General features: G+C 34.6%; 1 protein-coding gene across 1 annotated transcript in view; it reads right to left on the reverse strand.

Annotated features, from left to right (window-relative positions):
* Positions 1 to 294: 294 nt before the first annotated feature.
* TRPA1 (transient receptor potential cation channel subfamily A member 1) overlaps positions 295 to 18,078 on the reverse strand; it is a 37,461-nt gene continuing 19,677 nt past the window's right edge. The window contains exons 14-27 of the mRNA XM_065053798.1: positions 16,834 to 17,000; positions 15,870 to 15,963; positions 15,174 to 15,233; positions 13,751 to 13,849; positions 12,818 to 12,888; positions 12,198 to 12,345; positions 9,217 to 9,306; positions 8,842 to 9,011; positions 6,725 to 6,854; positions 6,414 to 6,596; positions 5,365 to 5,433; positions 3,909 to 4,019; positions 3,293 to 3,390; positions 295 to 1,355 (exon numbers count right to left, since the gene is read on the reverse strand). Coding sequence (XP_064909870.1) covers positions 1,124 to 1,355; positions 3,293 to 3,390; positions 3,909 to 4,019; positions 5,365 to 5,433; positions 6,414 to 6,596; positions 6,725 to 6,854; positions 8,842 to 9,011; positions 9,217 to 9,306; positions 12,198 to 12,345; positions 12,818 to 12,888; positions 13,751 to 13,849; positions 15,174 to 15,233; positions 15,870 to 15,963; positions 16,834 to 17,000 — 1,722 coding nt within the window. The 3' untranslated portion in view covers positions 295 to 1,123. The remainder of the gene's footprint in view (positions 1,356 to 3,292; positions 3,391 to 3,908; positions 4,020 to 5,364; positions 5,434 to 6,413; positions 6,597 to 6,724; positions 6,855 to 8,841; positions 9,012 to 9,216; positions 9,307 to 12,197; positions 12,346 to 12,817; positions 12,889 to 13,750; positions 13,850 to 15,173; positions 15,234 to 15,869; positions 15,964 to 16,833; positions 17,001 to 18,078) is intronic.

The raw sequence follows: 18,078 nt of genomic DNA on the forward strand, positions 1-18,078 counted from the left end.
ATTTTCCCCATGTGTCATCCATGGCAATTTTAAGGCACAAGTGTCACTAATTTGCAGTGCATCTTCCTGTGTTTTCTGAAGACTGGACAAATTCTGTACACTGTGAATTACCTTCCAGCAGCTACCTTTTAAAGAAACAGGAATCATAATTGTTCTTTGCATTAAGAATTAATGTATATTAAGTTCTTAAAGAAAATGCCTGAATTCAAGAGCAGACCACAGAGTATTGCAGCCACATACAGTCATAATTATTTTATTAGCACTTTTTTTGAAACAAATATACTCAGGTACTTAAACACAGTTTAATACATGTTTATTTCCACATTTGACATAGTACTGTATATTACATAATGCACTGAATAGCCAGTAAATAAATAACAAAACCAAAGTGCATACCGAAGTAGCAAGGTCAGTTTTTAGGTTATCAGGAAGGCCAAAATCACGTTAGCAGTATAAGGACAGTAAGTTGTAAATGACTAATGTTTAACTTGTCATTCTATTGTTGCTATATGCATGCCAGTACAAATGATCCCTCTGAGAACTCCATATAGTTATCCACGAAAGAAAACAGTCCTTCCCCTGTTTTCGTGATCTTTTTTATTTCTTACCTTTCAGGCCTGATCCTGCAGTCCTTACTCAGCAAAACTTGCAGTGCAATCCATCAGGTTAGTTTCTTACTTTTTCTTTAAGCTACACAAAGTCCACTGGTTCACTCATAACATCTGAATACTAAATAATTACAGTTGAAATTTCTAAAAATTTGGCAGTTCTAAAAATGTTCATAACAGGAAATATTGTAATTAAGTACAGACCTAAGAGCACTAGGGCCAAATCCAGAAACAGCTCTAGACAGAAGCCTTGGGAACTGTCAGAACAGCAAGGTTGGCATCTGGTGAGTTAGGCACTTTCCTGATTAGCCAGCCGCTTCTAGGATCACAGTTTTGGATGTAGACACCTTCAGTCTCCTTAAATACTGTTTTGAGTACCTACATCCTTTTTTTGGATCTGGCCTTTTTTCATACTTGAATACATGATGTATCACATTAACATGATGCACAGACACTAAGAGAAGTGACCCTAAAGTAAAACAAAGTGATAATACAACATGATATCATAGTCATGTCTAGAAGAAGCTATTGTTCTTTTCTGTGCTTTGGTTACAGGCATTTGTTTTAACAGCTTTTAACACTGTATCCCATTTACTATTCTTGTGTTCTAACTGCCTTTTCCTAAACTTGTGCTGAAATAAATCATTGCTGTCTTCATCCTCAGCCTCCGACACTATCTCCATTTTTTGTATAATAAGCTTAATGAGGTCATGTTGCTTTTCCAACAGTGTTGATATATCTTTGAGCCTGAAAAAAAAGAAAAAAATATGCATAGAGCAGGCTCCGTAATTTGGTTTCAAAGGACATTTCAGTCATTAAAATTACAGATGCAAAAGACCCAACAGTCCTCAACTTCACCCTCTACTAACAAAAATATTATCTGGAGTACATATAATTTTTCAAGCTGTGGTACTTTCCCAGGTTTCAGAAAATAGGATTAAAGAAAAAATTCTTGGTTCTTGAGAAAAATAATATTATATACTTAAGGTAAGAGCAACTTCGCTCTCAAAATAAATTTCTCAACAGTTCTGTCCAAAGTTTTTGCTACTGACTGAAGTAATCTGGCAAGAAAAAAGGGCCAGATTTACAACAGCAATTAAGAATCCACAAACATTTAGTGAACTTCACAACTACTTTAACAGCATAGGAGAGACAGGGATGAGGCACTTATTGATCTCTTTTTGAGTGCTATCCAAAATGCAATTGATACAAACAAAAAGTTAACATCGGTTAGTATGACGCATACAGAACACAATATCCGTCATCTTTTATGAAAGAAATGGGAAATATGTCTAGAAACTGTCTTCATAATACTACCAAACAGGCTTTTCAGGTTTTTTTAAAACCTGTTTTTCAAAATGTCTCATGAAATTAGAACATGAAAAACATAGTGACTGAAAAGATTCTCTGTGAAGAACTGTTTGGGGCTTCTTTAGATGTGTGAAAACAACAAGAATGAAAATAGCGCAGCAAACAGTTAACATTAATACAAAGCAGAAACATCCCACCCCGGATCAAAAAGCAAGAACATACACTCAGCACTGATTGCCACTGTCTTCAGTAGGAACTGAACTCTGTTTTGAACTCTGAGCATAAAAACAGACAAGCAACATAGTAAAACAAAGTTTTCAGCCAAAACTTTCAGAGCAGTAAATGTAACTTTCCATAGTGGCATGGCCCTAAGTTATTATACTCCAAATAATTTTCAAATTTTATAAAATGATAGTTTTCTTCCCTCTCTGTAGGGAAAAAGGAAGATTATGTTTGATGCTGGTTTCTAATATATTGATGTAGTATGGATTTGAAGAAAGTCTTGTTAAATTCCATGTTTTGTCTGCATCTGTAGGGTGTATTCTCACCCCTTCAATTCTTGCCAAGTCCTTCATGCAAAAAATACAGAATCAGAATCTGTGCAGGGAGAGAAAAATATAGTGTATTTAAGAAAAAAAAAAAAAAAGAGAGAGAGAGGGGAAAGGAAAGAAAAAGAGAGAACAAAACAGCAAAAAAGAGCAAGGGAGGGTGAGATAGAGTAGAGAAAGATTTTCGTAGCTGTATGTTCACAGAAGGCTTTTCTGAAACTATTCTGACTGATATGTTGGTGAGTAAGAATAATAAGTACAGAAAATTCCTTCCAAGGCTCCGGGAAACAGATGATTTGTTCAAAGGGAAACCAGGACACCAACCCTTTTTTGGGGAAACAATCTGAAGCAGATTTACCATTGGACCAGTGGAAAGTTGGTTACAGATAGTGTAAATTTGCAAAGCAATTGGAATTACATCAATTGCGAGTTTAAAATAACTCTTGAAAACCTCCATACACAAACCTCTAATTCTGAAGCGAAAATGCATTCTCCTCATTACTTCAGTTTACTTTAATGAGCAAACAAGCCTGTCCCCTTTCTCTTCCATGGGATAAAAATATTTCTCTACTGTACAAGTATTTTGAAGGTAAATACATTACAGAACATAAAATACTAAGTTACCATAGTGAGGGAGCTTACTTAAGGGCACTAGCTACATTGAATTTTACTTTTTAGGTACAGTATGGAGCTCTGGAAAAGTTGTTTTTGTTTTTGTTTTTGTTTGCTTGGTTGGTTGGTTTGTTTTGTTTTGTTTTTAATAGGAGTATATTTGTAATATTGGTTCTACTTATTTTTACAGCAGTAAAATTATACAACAAATACCTGTACTTCTGCTTCAGAACTTCCAGTTCTAACGTTGTATCAGTGCTCTGTGCATCTGTGGTAGAGTCCTCACACCCAAAGCAATACTGGAACACGCTCTAAACAAAACATGGAACCAAAATGCAATCATATATTATAGTCTGATAAAAGATTAAAAATCCCAAATAAATGAATGCTAAAAAGTCTCCCCACAGTGTTAAAGCTGTTTCTGTTGTGAAGTTATTTTTTGCATATTAAACACTTGTTTTGCAAAGTTTGTTTAATCAGGAAATTCAGTCTACCAACAACAGCTGAAATGAAAAGTAAACAAATAAAAGAAGAAATGACAAACGGGAGTAATTCTATTTTCTGTCTGAATAACTTCTGTAGCATGTCTCACATTAAAAAGTTACAGATCACTGAGAAGGCAAACACTAATTATATCTGAATGAGTTAGGCTGCACTCAAACTGATTTATCATTTTCACTGGAGATAGTTGATGTCTAATCATGATTCCACTGATGTCAGTTAATGGTTGAGTCTTATTAATGCAATGTTCCTAGCAATCTCTGTACAAAGTAAGTCTATCATATCACATTTTAGTAAGAATTCTTTAGCTTAAGATTCACCATCTTACCATAAATCCACAGTATCTTGGCCTGTTGGGATACACAGTGATTGATTCCTGGTCCACCCGACTTAAGAACCAAAATGGCAGCTTCTTCTCCAGGTTGGTGTGAAGATTAACCTAAGCATAGTTTTGCATTTAGAACAAGATATATTCTCTTAAGATAAAGACAAGTTATGTTGTGAAAATAACCATCATGTCATTATATTCAAAGTACTATTACTAGATGTCAAGTCTCAGAGGATATCTGTGCTGCAAACAATGGTATAATATTTGGACAGTCCAGGCCAGACACTAAAAGCATCTAGTCATAGCAGTATTGAGTAACTCAGCAGAATTAATTACTCCACATATACATGCACTCTCACAATTAAAATGGCTTCAAAATTGAGCTAGCTCTTGTGTAATGGCTTGAATAGCCCCTTAGTACGCTGGGGATTGCTGTATAGAATTACAGGGCAGAAATGTTCAAAAGATGGAATACCTATAGTAGCCATGGGTTTTAAGACCAAATAATAATGGGAAAGAGGGTGATCCCTCTCTTTTCTGTTATGCTATATCCTTTTACTAGGTTATGGCAGAGTCAGAATAGATGCAAGTGGAAGGCCTGGGAGAAAAGTTTTCCTTTTGGTAGAAACAAGTATGTTACATATGAATGCCCTTTCAGAAGATGCTACCTTTCCAGTCATTCTCAAATTGCTACAGAAATACTGAGCACAGGTATCTAAACAAACAAGATGTACAGTATAAACTTATTGCAGACAACTATAATCCTGTCAAACATACAGAAGGTTATTTGATTTAAAAATATTTCATAGTACTGTCTGAAGCTGCAGGACACCATCCTTCCTGATCATTCTGTTGGTAAAGAAATACCTGAAACAGGTAAAAAACATCCACTACTACAAGAACTGCCCTTATATTTCTGCTTTAGTCATTCGTACCTCTAGCAAAAGAAATATCTCTTGGAAGGAAATATTTCTTTAGAAGAGAATTCTCCAAATACATTTGAACTAAGCCAATACAGCACACAATTTAAAGGTACGTGACTACCAGAAGTTATTTCTGAGCTATTCCTGTTCTTGAGTGTTCTGTCTGCGCACACCTCTCCTTTTGATTTCTGTGTACATTAGCCTTCTTTCCACTTCATCAATTCTCTTCTTAAAAGGCAACTCTCCAATTTCAAACATTGCATATACTGATTTTGAGATTCTGTTGTTGGAATAACTCATTGAACTGACTGTTCAAAAGTTCCTTAAAAATGCATTTGCTTACACATTTCCTTGACAATGACTCGTAGGACTGAAAACGAGACTCAGAATAGGATGCCCGGGTTCACTAATTTGCTTTACAGAGATGTTAAAAACATTAGGGATGTTGATGATAAATGAACTAATCATCTAAATGGTGTTCTAACAACAATATCTATTTCCTGTAGTTGGTGCTTCTACAGTATGCTACTTACCTGCATTGCAATCCTTTTGAGTGCAGCATATTTTTGTACTTCTGCTATGTCCCCAACAGCCAAGCCAATCTAAAAATACCAACAAAGATTTCGTTATGTATTTTTTCATAGTCTGTGATTTTAGTTGTATTTCTTATATTCATATTTAAATCCAAAATTTCTAGAAAGTTAAATTTATTTTGTTTCATGTGAATTTGGAAACATACCCCTTATATGCATATTTGGAAAATCCATATCCGTAAGGCGCTAAAGAGCTACTTCAAAGATTCATCAAGAATAACACTCCTTCTTTCTGATTCTTCATTACTGCTCTTATGTTAAAAACTTGATCTCTTGATTGAACAGGATCAAGGCAGTAATAAATAACTTAAAAAAAAAATAACTTAGAAAACCTGAAACGTTTGATTTGCATTGCTCAGCTCATATAGACACCCGATTGCCTAAAAAAAATTGACGTTGAATGGAGCATGGCTGAACATGTGTTGCATGTTTTCTGCCCTTCTCACCATTACCAGGTTTTCTGATTCTTTTTTTCAGGTCAGGCTAATTAGTTAGTTTTAACACTGCTGCTGACTGCTGGTTTGTGTGCAATGAAGATCTAGGTTTTGGGTTTTTTTGGTGTTTTGTTTTTTTTTCCTTAAATATAATTAGTTCCAGGTTATGTTACAGCAAGGCATTGAACAATGAAGACTATGTCTACGCTAGAAAGTAAACATTTATCAAAGTAGTTCTTAAAATATTTGTTCTCTAATTTTCTTTATCTAGACCTCATAATAATACATTGCAGCTCCAATTCAATTCCATCACAGGTACTACCTAAAGATTATACAGAATAACCCTGCAAGACTTAATTATGGGAAAACATTCAGAATAGTAAACTGGAACAAAAAAAAATCCAGGGAAAGGCAAACTTTTAATATGTTAATGAAAATATCAATTTGTTAAATAATGAAGGAATGTCATAAATAAGCACTAAAGTAATTCTATATGCTAAAACTGTGTATATACCTGTGCTTATCCGCTTTTTATATATTAATTAGAGTACTTACTAGCAAGTTCATAAGAAGGATTGGAATAAGCAAGGTAAATATAATGAGAACTGTGTAACTCAGGAATGGATACGGTAATTCATTGCTTAGTAATGGGTCGAGGAATGCATCATGGTAATTAATGTCTCCCAACATCATTGCAAATGTCTTCATTACAGAAAGCAGAGGCGTGCTATATGTTTGCTGCAAAAGAATAAACACCAAAAACAAGAAAAAAAATGAACCGGTGAGGTTTGTAAATAACCTCTCAAGATTTTTAGTCAAAAATAAAACTTATAAAGATAAAAAATTAACTGTGACATTCCACCAACCTGTGAACCCAACAGGACAAAAAAACTGAGTCCAAAGGCCAGTATCAGGAAAAAGAAAACAACAGCAATCCGAATCAAAGTCCTCAAAATTTCCCAGAACATCACAACATAGATGCCATAATTTTCAAATCTAGACAATGAGTAAACAGAACAGATATGCACAATTAAATATTGAGTTTCAAGTTTTTTACAGTTATTCATGTGAGGCAATAAGTAACCCTGATTTTCATATCTAAAAAGAGACATTTTACCTCTCTGAGACATTCTGAGATGGTACAGAAATGTACTTTCACATCATAAAGAATGCAAGTGACCTTATTTACCGCAAGCCTAAACTACATAATTTTTATTTTAATGCACTAGAGCAGTACTTCTTCAAGATATTATTTTTCATGAACAACTTCTACACTCTCCATAGCCACAGAGAGTACAATATTGTACAACTCTTGCACTCGGAATAATAACATTAGGAAATTATCACATTTTTTGCTGCTATTCGAAGCCAAATATCAACTGGCTCCGTGATCCATCTAGCAGTCACAAGCCTGATTTTAAAACATTTTGCTTTTTATGACACTACTAAGTATGGAAAACAAGCCGATGAAAACAAACACATTGCTCAGGAAGAGAATGGGAGTAGCACAGTTTTAAGGCACCTGCGTTTCCAACAACAGTCTGCCATTTGGCAAGCATCTCCCATTCTTGGCTTACACAGAAACCAGATCTCAGAACATGCATTGTCATAAAGCAGATTAAGCTACTTTTCCCCCCCCACCTGAACTTGGGAATTCATTTCTTCTGCCAGATTCAGGGACCAGATGAGTGTTTCATGCTACAACAGTAGCAACTGAGAAAATCCCTCCGCAGGATTTTCCCTCTGAAATATTACGTGTGAGGCTGAAAAGATTAATTTGGAAGGAAAGCAAACCCTTTCTTCTGCTATTTATTAGGTATTTATCAGGCAAAACTCCCTTGAAGTCAATGCAGCTAGAAATGAGTTAGAAAAATTATGTGCAGGGTTCTATAGCTATACAAATGAAAAATATTCAGGCTGGGGAAGCTTTTCAACGAGCAGAAGAAGAAAGGTTGGGCAATCATTAATTTAATTTTTACTCCTTAGGTTCAACCCTCATTTTGCCCACAGCACATGAAAGAAGAGCTGCCCATTCATTGGTCATCTAAGATCATGCACAAGTAGGAGGAGGTTTGCCAGCAGAGGCAGTACTATCAAGATAATCTCTCTTCATGACATTAGCTCTGTTTACAAACCTTGTCCTTAAACATCTCAGCTACAGTAAAATGATCCTGAAATTAATCAGCAAATGCCAAGTTTGTCTGTCTGTCAGACCTCATGGGAGTGATTAGTGCATATATACAGCAAGAATCAGAAGAGCATATATACAGTGTTATCACATACTGTCATCCTTATTTTCTGAACAGCTCCAAATCATCATTTTCTTGCTGATCAGTCACACCTCATCTTTGTGCAAGGCTGTCCTGCTCAGGCACAAAAACGTTTAATTTATTAGCTGTAAGCACTACACCCGCACTACTTTTCCCTTCACTCAGCTCTCCTGCAAGCCATGACCTGTGGAAGCTATTGTACCAGTGACAGCATTAAGATCATTAACGGCAGCAAACAAATCTAATTTCAACTAAAGAAGTAATTTCCTACATTATAGTTCTTTTACAGGACACTATGGTTTAAAAATGTGGGGTGTGCCATTTAATCTGTAAAATGATAAGAGAATTCACCTTCTCCCATGTGCTACTTTTAAAAATAGATTTCCTTTTGCCTCTTGTAATTAATTTTTTAAGTGAAAGTCTATACAGTGTCTATACAGTCTATATAAATGTGGTGGCTTTGCTTACTTAAATCTTGTTATTTCTTTAGTTGCCATAACACATGCTGTGATTCTCTACAAGAAAAACACTCAAAACCACTTTACAGTTCATTAGGTTAAAAAATTCCTGTGGTTCTCATCTTGAAACTTGCACTGCTTGGGAAAAAAACAAAAATATAGGGCTATCAGACTGGATCAGTCACGGTTTAGGTTACATAAAATATCTGAAAATATTACAAGTATTTTATTATAAAGCATGTCAATAACTTTTACCGTTGAAGGTAAAGCAAGAAGTTCATCCAAGACAAGTATACAGCAATTGCTCCACATTCCCACTGCAAATGAGCTGGTGTATTAATAAATAAAGAAGACACAAAAATTATGCTTGTAGTATAAATTGTCCAGTCCAGTAGATTGGAGTAATCCAACAAATATTTCAATTTCTAGGATTTAAGAGAGACAGATACATATTTACAAGCCATGCATCATTAAAGGACTGAATACCATAAACTATTTAAATCCTCTTCTCACTTTTAGTCTTATATAAATTGGTATTTCCCTTTTAATGAGGAAAAATTAGATTTATTTTAATATCACACAAACTGCTATGTAAGCACACTGATTAGTGTTATTTCTTGATGTATTTACCTGCTGAATGAGCTGAAATATTTCTTTGCAGATTCCCAGTAAACTCATAATTAAAACTAAACACATACACACCCTTGTGAAGTATGAATTCTGAAATAAAAATCAGAGCAGAAAACAAATTAGAAATTACTAAGTGAACATTTATTTCAGCTCTACCTACTACAGATAGAGGGTATTTCAAAAGAATGGATCAAACATGTTAAAATTACACAAAAATTTGCAGTTTAATGAGTTATCAAGTTTTAGGAACCTTTTTATAAACGCTCTATGCTCCTTCCACCTGCTGCATGGACTGTAGAGTTTCATTCACGTGCAGTTTGCAGTTGCAGAGATTTAATGATTGGGTCCATCTTTTAGAAACACCATGTATATTATACTGCCAAGTTCAGAAAGTCTATTAGCTTGCTTCAAATAAACTTACTACTACCTAAATTCTGTTTTACTAATATTTATTGTGAATTCTGTATCATGTGTATTGTGTTTAAGTTATTCAAACCAGGTAAGACAGTCTGTGCATTCCCATGATAAATAGTTGCTGTGCAGATTCTGTTAGTATTTGAGTTTGGGAACTGCAGTATTTATGCCTCAGTTAAAGTATATTTTGCCACTGGATTAACATAAAGACAAATTCTGTTGTCCATAACTTCACTACCATATTGCAGTATCTGGAATGGAAACAGAAGTCTCTGGACAAACTGGAAGTCCTGGCATCCTTATGTGGCTGCTCCCTTTGATGTCTCCCTTCACAACTAGCGTAGGCAAAGAATTTTTTCTACTGGCATAGATAACAATGGTGAATTTAATCTTTATTAAATAACTTGCAGAGCTAATTCCCCACCTGAGGCTTCATTAACACACAGGCAGATGACAAATTCACTTTTCAGTGGTGCTGCCATACACATCAGCATTTGCCAAGTCACGTTGTCCCTCTTTAACCTGGGTTAAGAGTACAGCACCACATTCTGTAATACTGTGCTCCCTATAGAGCTGGCATCCCCACTCCATTCCCATTACTGAGCCATGGGAACACTGTCTCCTCCAGTGCATGACATTTCATGGACGCTGGTGTTGCTCTGGTCTCTCAGGCAGCACCTTCATGGCTCCTGCTCAGCGCAGTGCTTCCCCATCAGCTGGCATTGCTCCTCGCTGAAGGACAGGACTCCCTCTTCCAACTATGCTTCTTCCACCCAGTTTCTGACGATTCATGGAGCTGGATCAGTCTGAGTCATTCTCTGTCTGCTGTACACAGCTCCTGTCACTGTCCTGTCTTCCACCAGGGAGGTGAGTGAGTTAGCGGAGTGTGAATTCTTCCAGTCCTGATGGTTCTTCTGGCTTCTGAATGTTTGAGAATCTCATACCTACTGGGCTGGACATGTGATTCTCCAGACTTTTTCACATATCAGGATATCCTCATATCCTTGATATCCTCCCTTGAGTTTATTTTATTTCATTTCATATTTCTAGTAGCATATTCTTTTTGAGTTTCTTTTTCATTTTGTTTTTTCTTTCCCAAAAGAACTGTAAAATATTTTCTTGCCTCTGTTATTATTTTTCTTGCCGTAATCATTTGTTTTCGTGATAAAATCACTTATTTGAAATGGATCATTTGAGAAGTTTGCCACACAACAAAATCTTGCTTCCATTAACACCAGTGTGTTACTGTTTCATGGCTAATGCTGCAGGTATCTCTTCTCAGAATATCTCACTCCATGTCGTGGAGACAGAACTCTGTGAGTCTCCTGCCCTTCAAATAGACACAGGAGTGTCTACATGTGAGTTGTACTCACAGGTTCAATAAACAGCAGAAATTGCAGTTCCTTCTCTGGAAGCCTAGTAAGGCTCAGGTTAGGGACAACACAGCATTCTCAAAAGAGAGAACACTGCTTAGCTTTAACTGTGGGAAGGAAGCAGTTACAAATGGACATCAACCAGTTGCACCAATATGTCTTTCTTTTCTAAAGCCTCATTCTCCTGTAGTGGTGGACCTGGCAAGTCTAACTTCTTCAGTTCACTATCGTGTCCTAATTAATTAGTCCAGTTCCAGCTTCTGAAAAAAGTTTGAGCTTTGTCTCTTAGCAAGTCAAAAGTATCTATGCAGGATAGGCTTATCCTGAGACAAGGTTCATGCTTGTTTGCTTTTCTTACGGCCCCATCGTTTCCAACCAATGCATATAGTGAACGTGACTGGGCGACAAACATTCAAAAGTCACTATGATGCATACGTACTTTGCTGACAAATAAAGTTTTTCATTTTGAGACATCGTAATTCCAAAATGGGGATATATCATTCACATGTTGGCAGAACACCATTTTTTCTATTTTTCTCTTTTAAGTTTATAAACAGGGATTATAGAAACAAACAAACAAACAATATACTTAAAAACCTTTAATGGAGTTTTCTATCCATATATGACTAAATTCTGCTCTTTCATTTTTCACAAGCTGTTATACACAAGGTAGCTATCTACAGACTGGCAAAAATTGTTCTACTTTGGCCTCATAGTTTATGAACATAGTGAAGAAATACTGGGCCTGCAAGGGAAATACATAATATAGGCAAAGTAAGCTGTATTTGAATACTCCAAACCACTTTATTAGTGACTACCGTTTCCATGTAAAATTTCCATTTTTCTTGGTTGAAAATATAAAGGGTATAAAAAGCTAAAAATCCACTGTTTTCTGTCTTTTCATAGTTAAACACACGTTAATCCTTTTTCTTCAACACTGAAGAAATATTCATTTCAGGGAAGAAGTTGAAGTAATCATGTACCAGATGTGAAATTTTTAGTAAAGATTAAAAATAAGAAATGAGAACTGAAAATTATCTACAGAAGTTGCTGCTGAATGTTTAGAAATATTAACTTCAATTCTATTACTTGTAGTTGCTAAATCATAAATAATTCTAGAAATTATTTAAATAAACATATGTTTTTTAATATAAAAATCCTAAACGTATCGTAACTAGTAAGAAAACTCAGTACCTCATATTCTAATGGTCTTGCTTCATAGATCTCTGTTCCATTCAAAGGTTTTCCTGGCTGTATGTGAGTGACCAGAAGAGTCAGTGGGATGAGACCAAGAGAATATATGCCTAAATTCATTAGATGTGCTCGAAACCCATAGGCCATCCTTGAAAGTAAGAACATTAAGGTTACTGCACGTCACAAATTTAGAAGAACATGCATTCAAATGTAACAGTCAACAATGTTTTCAAGATGAGGAAATAAACGGTGCTTTTAACTTCCTTTTGTGATGAATGTGTTCATCGAGCTTCATGTGGACAAAAGTCTATCAATCATTCTGAAATACTGTTCCTCTTCTTTTTAACTTGTCAATCCTATTATATACTTTTGCAATAAAGTGGAAACAAAGATAGCAGTTGTCTTTGCTGTAAATATCAAAGAATCATTACTAAATTCTAAGCTACATTTTATAGGATAATCAATCATCAGCATACTCTAAATATGCTTATGAAAGGTCACATGGAAAAAACATTTGCTTCAGTCAATACTATAAATATGTACCTCCTAGTAAACAACTGTCAGGCACAATAACTTTCATCCTGACATGCAATATTTTATGTACATTAAAATATACCTACCATTTCATAAGCAAATACTCCTTACACACGGGATGACTGAGCAGCTCCATGCGATTGTGGCGTACCATGGCCTACAAAACAAGAACGCAGAAGGATCAAAGTTATCTCATCTAGCTAAGTGCTTACAGAACTGGCTAGGTCACATTCTTTACTTGAATATTAGCCCAATTAAAAGTAAAATTCCTATAAAATATTGCAGATTTCTTCTGTATATGCACTCCAGCCCAAAGCTGTTGCTGTCTCTTCTCCTCTGCTGCTCTGTTACTCTGTTTCAAGCTTTAAAAAATAACTGTACAGAAACAGCATATTTTGCCTAAAAATAAGACAGAACATTACATGATTTTTCAGGAGCAAACACTTTGCCAACTATACATGTGAGATGACCAAGCTTTTCGAGTTACATTTACCTAGAAAATATTTATTTATTATTAGACAGTATACCAAGTCTAATTGCTGACATGAAGCTCAAAAATTAATCAAATTAAGGCAGAAAGGTTGTTCTGTAAGCACTTTCTGACAAAAATAGTCAGTGTGCAAGAACAGAAAATTTATTTTAGGCACAGAAAATATTTTGCAGTTAGCATATGCAAAAGGGAGTTTTGTCAGGTTTTTCAATGTGTTGCATTCCAGTGCCTGGACACTATTAATACAATGACTGGAGTATGGTATTCTTTGATGTATTACCTGCATTTCCAGCATGTTGTCTTGAAACATGCGTAGTTGTTTCAAGAAATTAACATTTTTTATCTAAACCTAAGATAAATGTTATAACACTTATTAGTTAGACTACAAGAATTTTGTCACATACTTCATTCCAGTTTACTTTAAATATACAGTTATAGGTGTTGGAAAAGAAATGTTATGATAAAAACCCAAAGTCCTTGATTTTATCTAAAGCAAGACAGAAGGGAATGATGTCACAGAAGAACTCACATTTAAAGTGGTAAGTGGTTCATAGAAGATTTCTTCACCTTCCTTTAGTTTCTTGTTAAGTGTCAGAGGACACTGAAGATATCTGAAGTTATATTCAATCTGAATAATAAACATATGCCAGTATTTAAATGTGATGAAACTGATAATCTAAGATTGAGACAATTGGCTTAAGTTTTAAAATGTTTTCCTTTAGAGGAAAAAAAAAAAGCATATTGTGTTAAAGCAATGAGAACACTGATGTTTACTAATTGTTAGTCACTCTGCCAGTGAGCACATGCCATCAAGATACACGTCTGTGACTGTAAAATTACTAAACACGTAGCTATTTTTCATTGTAAAATAAAAAGTACACATTTCTTCTTTAAATATCAGTTTAAAAATGTTATTCTGATAGGCAATTTGTTTTAATGTTCACTTCGAATAAAAGCTTGTTTTTAAAAGTTGTGTGGCTTTGATAACACAATATAAAGAAACTATAGCAAAAAATTTGCAATTCTTGTTAGTGATTTAGACACAATCCAATGTAATAATTCATAAGGAGGTTTTCAAAAAGATAACATAACTGTAGAACATTCATATCTCCTTAGCACTGTGAAAGCAATTTATGGCTTAAGATTTTGGAGAAGAATTTACAAAAAAGAAACACATTGAACACTGTGAATTATTGATGACAAGTGTACTACTTATGATACGCATGCTTTTGATATGTATAAATAGATACTGTGTCTTCTACCACTGCTATCTTGAAATATACATAACCTTGGATACCTAGCTTGATAACAAGAGTTAACACAGCAAAGATAAAGTCTATAGATTGCTCAAGTTAAATGTTAAATTTGTTGAAATGCACGAGCATGACAACTACAGAAACCAAACTTCAAAACTGTTTGGAGCCCAAAGGATAAAATAAGATCAGTCACCTGTATTTCTGTCATACAACCTTGTCATACACTTTAAAGTATACAAATTGTATACTTCCAAGCTTTCAAGTCAAAAATGTGTTCATTTCAGTGTCACACAGGCAATAAATATAATTAAATCAGTGACTTTGCTGAGAACAAGAAAAAAGAGACTAATAGTTGAAGACAGCTAGTATCTGGTAAAGTGCTTTTTAAAAATCTTTCTAATACTGAGGAGTTTTTGCCAAAGACACATTAAAAGCAGATTCAAATACAGTTATTGATTAATAACTACTGAATTATTCATAAATCAAGTATTGGCTGATTTTAATTTACCAACTACAGAATTATAATTGCAACCATAGAAAATATTTGAGGCATTACAATGTAGTCCAGTATTAGTAACTGAAAGCCACATTGATGATTTTCTAATTTAATTATTATGCAAATAATGTACCGCTACTAACATTCCATCGTGAGAGCACAAAATGTACTGTCTTCGCAGTTTTTTTTTATTCACTTACGTAAAAGTCTCGACTGGTTTTTTCCTCTGAAGACTCAATTATACAGTTGTCCAAAACCAGCTTTGAAGATGAACAGAAAAGTGAATCAATGTGATATAGATAACATTCATCAGGATTGTTTGCACCTGAAGAAAATGACCTTCAAATACAGCAGCCATCTAACAGAAGTGGTGATTCAGTCAGATTTTATGGTGTATGATTCCAAGACATAAAATTCCATGTAGGATTTAAATAATGAAACTATGTGTTTTACAGGGCTACATGTTAGTTTACAAGTATAAAGTGTGAAGTGTTTATGAATACATTCATACCAAGCCAATTGCTAGATTAAGAAAAAGCTTTTCTGTACTGCCATTTAATGGTTATCTCAGAAGGTGAAAATATCTCAAATGGTTTTGAACCCAGTTCTCTTCTGACTTTCATAATTCCTATACTACTTTTCATACTACTTTTGTAGTCTTAGAACTCCATTGACATCAGGAAGGTAAGGATTTCTCTAACACCAAAGAAATTAAAATAGGCAACCTGAAACTATGACTAAAATACAATTAAACAAATTTGTGAATGTATATTGTTTCTGTTTTATAACAATACACATTAGTGTATGTAGCACTAGAAAAGCAATAGCAAAAGCTGCAGTGTAACTTAAGGGGTATTTTTGTGTAGTCATTTCTTCAAGATGTGCACAAAACTTACTTTAAATGAATCAGGAAGATACTCAACCATTTCCAGCAAAGGACACTTATTGGCACTAGAAGAGTGAGAGAATGTCACAACAGCTTCTTCCCATCTGCAAAAATCAGTTGAGATAATGGAATACAAATTAGCTGCTTCTCTTTTAAATTAACTACTTTTAGATTATTTGAGTTTTACTCAAGGCATTGTCTTGCAAATCACAATATGTAACAAGTTTACTACCCTCAACTGGAAAATAAGCTGTTTGAGGAGTAATTGAGTATTATTCTGGATGCTTCTCTGATTCATTTTAAAATCTGTTCTCAGTTAAATAGAAAAGCATCAACTACACTAAGACCTTCTAAAAAATACGAAACTTGAACTAAAGCTGGAATCTTGCATTTCAAGATTAGGCGAGTAATTGTAAATACGCTAAAACACTAGCAGTGTTCCTGCAACTCCTACTAAGAGGCAATGGTGTAACATTTTTATTCCTGAAGTGGGGCTTAACTAGATTGTAATATAAAATATTCTAAACTGCAGTTGAACTGTCACAGTTTTAAATATTTGCAACATATTTGAAACAACAATTTTTAATTACATCTCTTGAATGGCATCAATTACACTTACATTTTGATTAAAATTCTGTAGGTATTGAAGCATTATGCGACAGACTCAAATTATGTATGTAAGAATAGGGAAGACATGGGAAGAAATACTTATTTCTAATGTTTTCTATGTGGTTTTGTTTTAACAGAATGGGAATATACAATCTAATAGGGAAACGACATGCCATCTTTCTGATGTCCATTCCAATTATGTCATTTTTTATTTCGTCTCACTAGAACAAAACATAATCTCTGGAATTCTGAAATATGTCCTCAGTCTTATTAAACTACTGGTTTTCAGAAAATAATCTCAGTTAAAAGAACAAAACAAATACAAAACAAAATAAATTCAAACCCCTTTTTTTTGTGTACCTTACCTTTTATGCAAAATGACAGCAGACACTACATCTTTCCTCCTATTGTGTATTGCTTCATGGAAAAAAGAAGCCACAGCTTTGTTGAACAGAATTTTTGCACCGTAGTCAAGAAGTAACCTTACTGCCTTTGCATGTCCTTCTCTTGCAGCCAGGTGCAATGCTGTGTTCTGCACAGAAAAGTAGCACAGTGATGCACGCATGAGAATCATTTTGGTCCTTTCCCATGTTGAAAAGCTACATGCTATTCTGACTTGCAAGATCTGAATACTTTTACTAGCATCATTAAAAAACAGAATATTGTCACAGAGATTCTGATAGAGACTATAGATAATCTTTATATTTATGGCTATGGTAGTGCTAAATTTGAAGAGGAAACTCAGAAGTAGGTAAGGAAGGCCAATTCATTAGTATGTTTTTATGGAAGTCACAAATAGGTAAAAATGATGTTATCTGCAGATACAGAAGTCCTGCATTTGATAATCAGAAAGAGAAGCATTCAATTATATCCAGGCATGCTCATTCAAACAAATCTGCAAGAAAACCTGCAGGTAGAGTTTCAAAAGAGGAACATCTTTGGTATTTTCATAAAAGTAATACAATGAGTGATTTAGGAATCAAGTCACACTGAAGGTGACCTTTCAAAGCCTTCCCAACCCACTCAGATTTTTCTGAGGGAAATTAAGACCTAAGCATTGGCTTCTCATTGATCTTTAGGTAAGATTTGTTCCTAATCTAATAATTTAAATGAGTTCAACACCAGTTCTCAGAGAAACCAGCAACACCTTCTGTGTTGGAAACTGAATAGTTCTTTAAAATGACCACTGTATGTTTTCTGCTGGGGAACTGTTAGGCAGGTTCATACAAGAGTTCTCCAGCCCAGGAAATGGATTCTGTCTTGACCCAACAGATACCGCATTTGTCAAAACTTTAGAGCAAATATAGAAAGAGCTGTATCTGCTGGACATTGCTGTGCAGAATAGACATATTTGAAACAGTATGTTAATGAGCTATAGTTGATGCTGGTTTTTAATCTGTGTAAGCGCTTTAAATTTAAATTACCACTGTTTGTTATACATTGTTAAACTACTCTTGCATTGTAAAGAGGGCAAGAGGGATATGTCTAACATACTTGCTCAGGATTTTATATTTTCTATTATGCTATTTGCTTTTTTTTTTTTGATCTCCCACTTATAAGAATTGGATAACAATTTCAGCAATCATATATTATTTATTCAGCAATAAGCT

The sequence above is a fragment of the Columba livia genome, chromosome 2, assembly GCF_036013475.1.
Source record: "Columba livia isolate bColLiv1 breed racing homer chromosome 2, bColLiv1.pat.W.v2, whole genome shotgun sequence".
Taxonomy (NCBI): Eukaryota; Metazoa; Chordata; class Aves; order Columbiformes; family Columbidae; genus Columba; species Columba livia.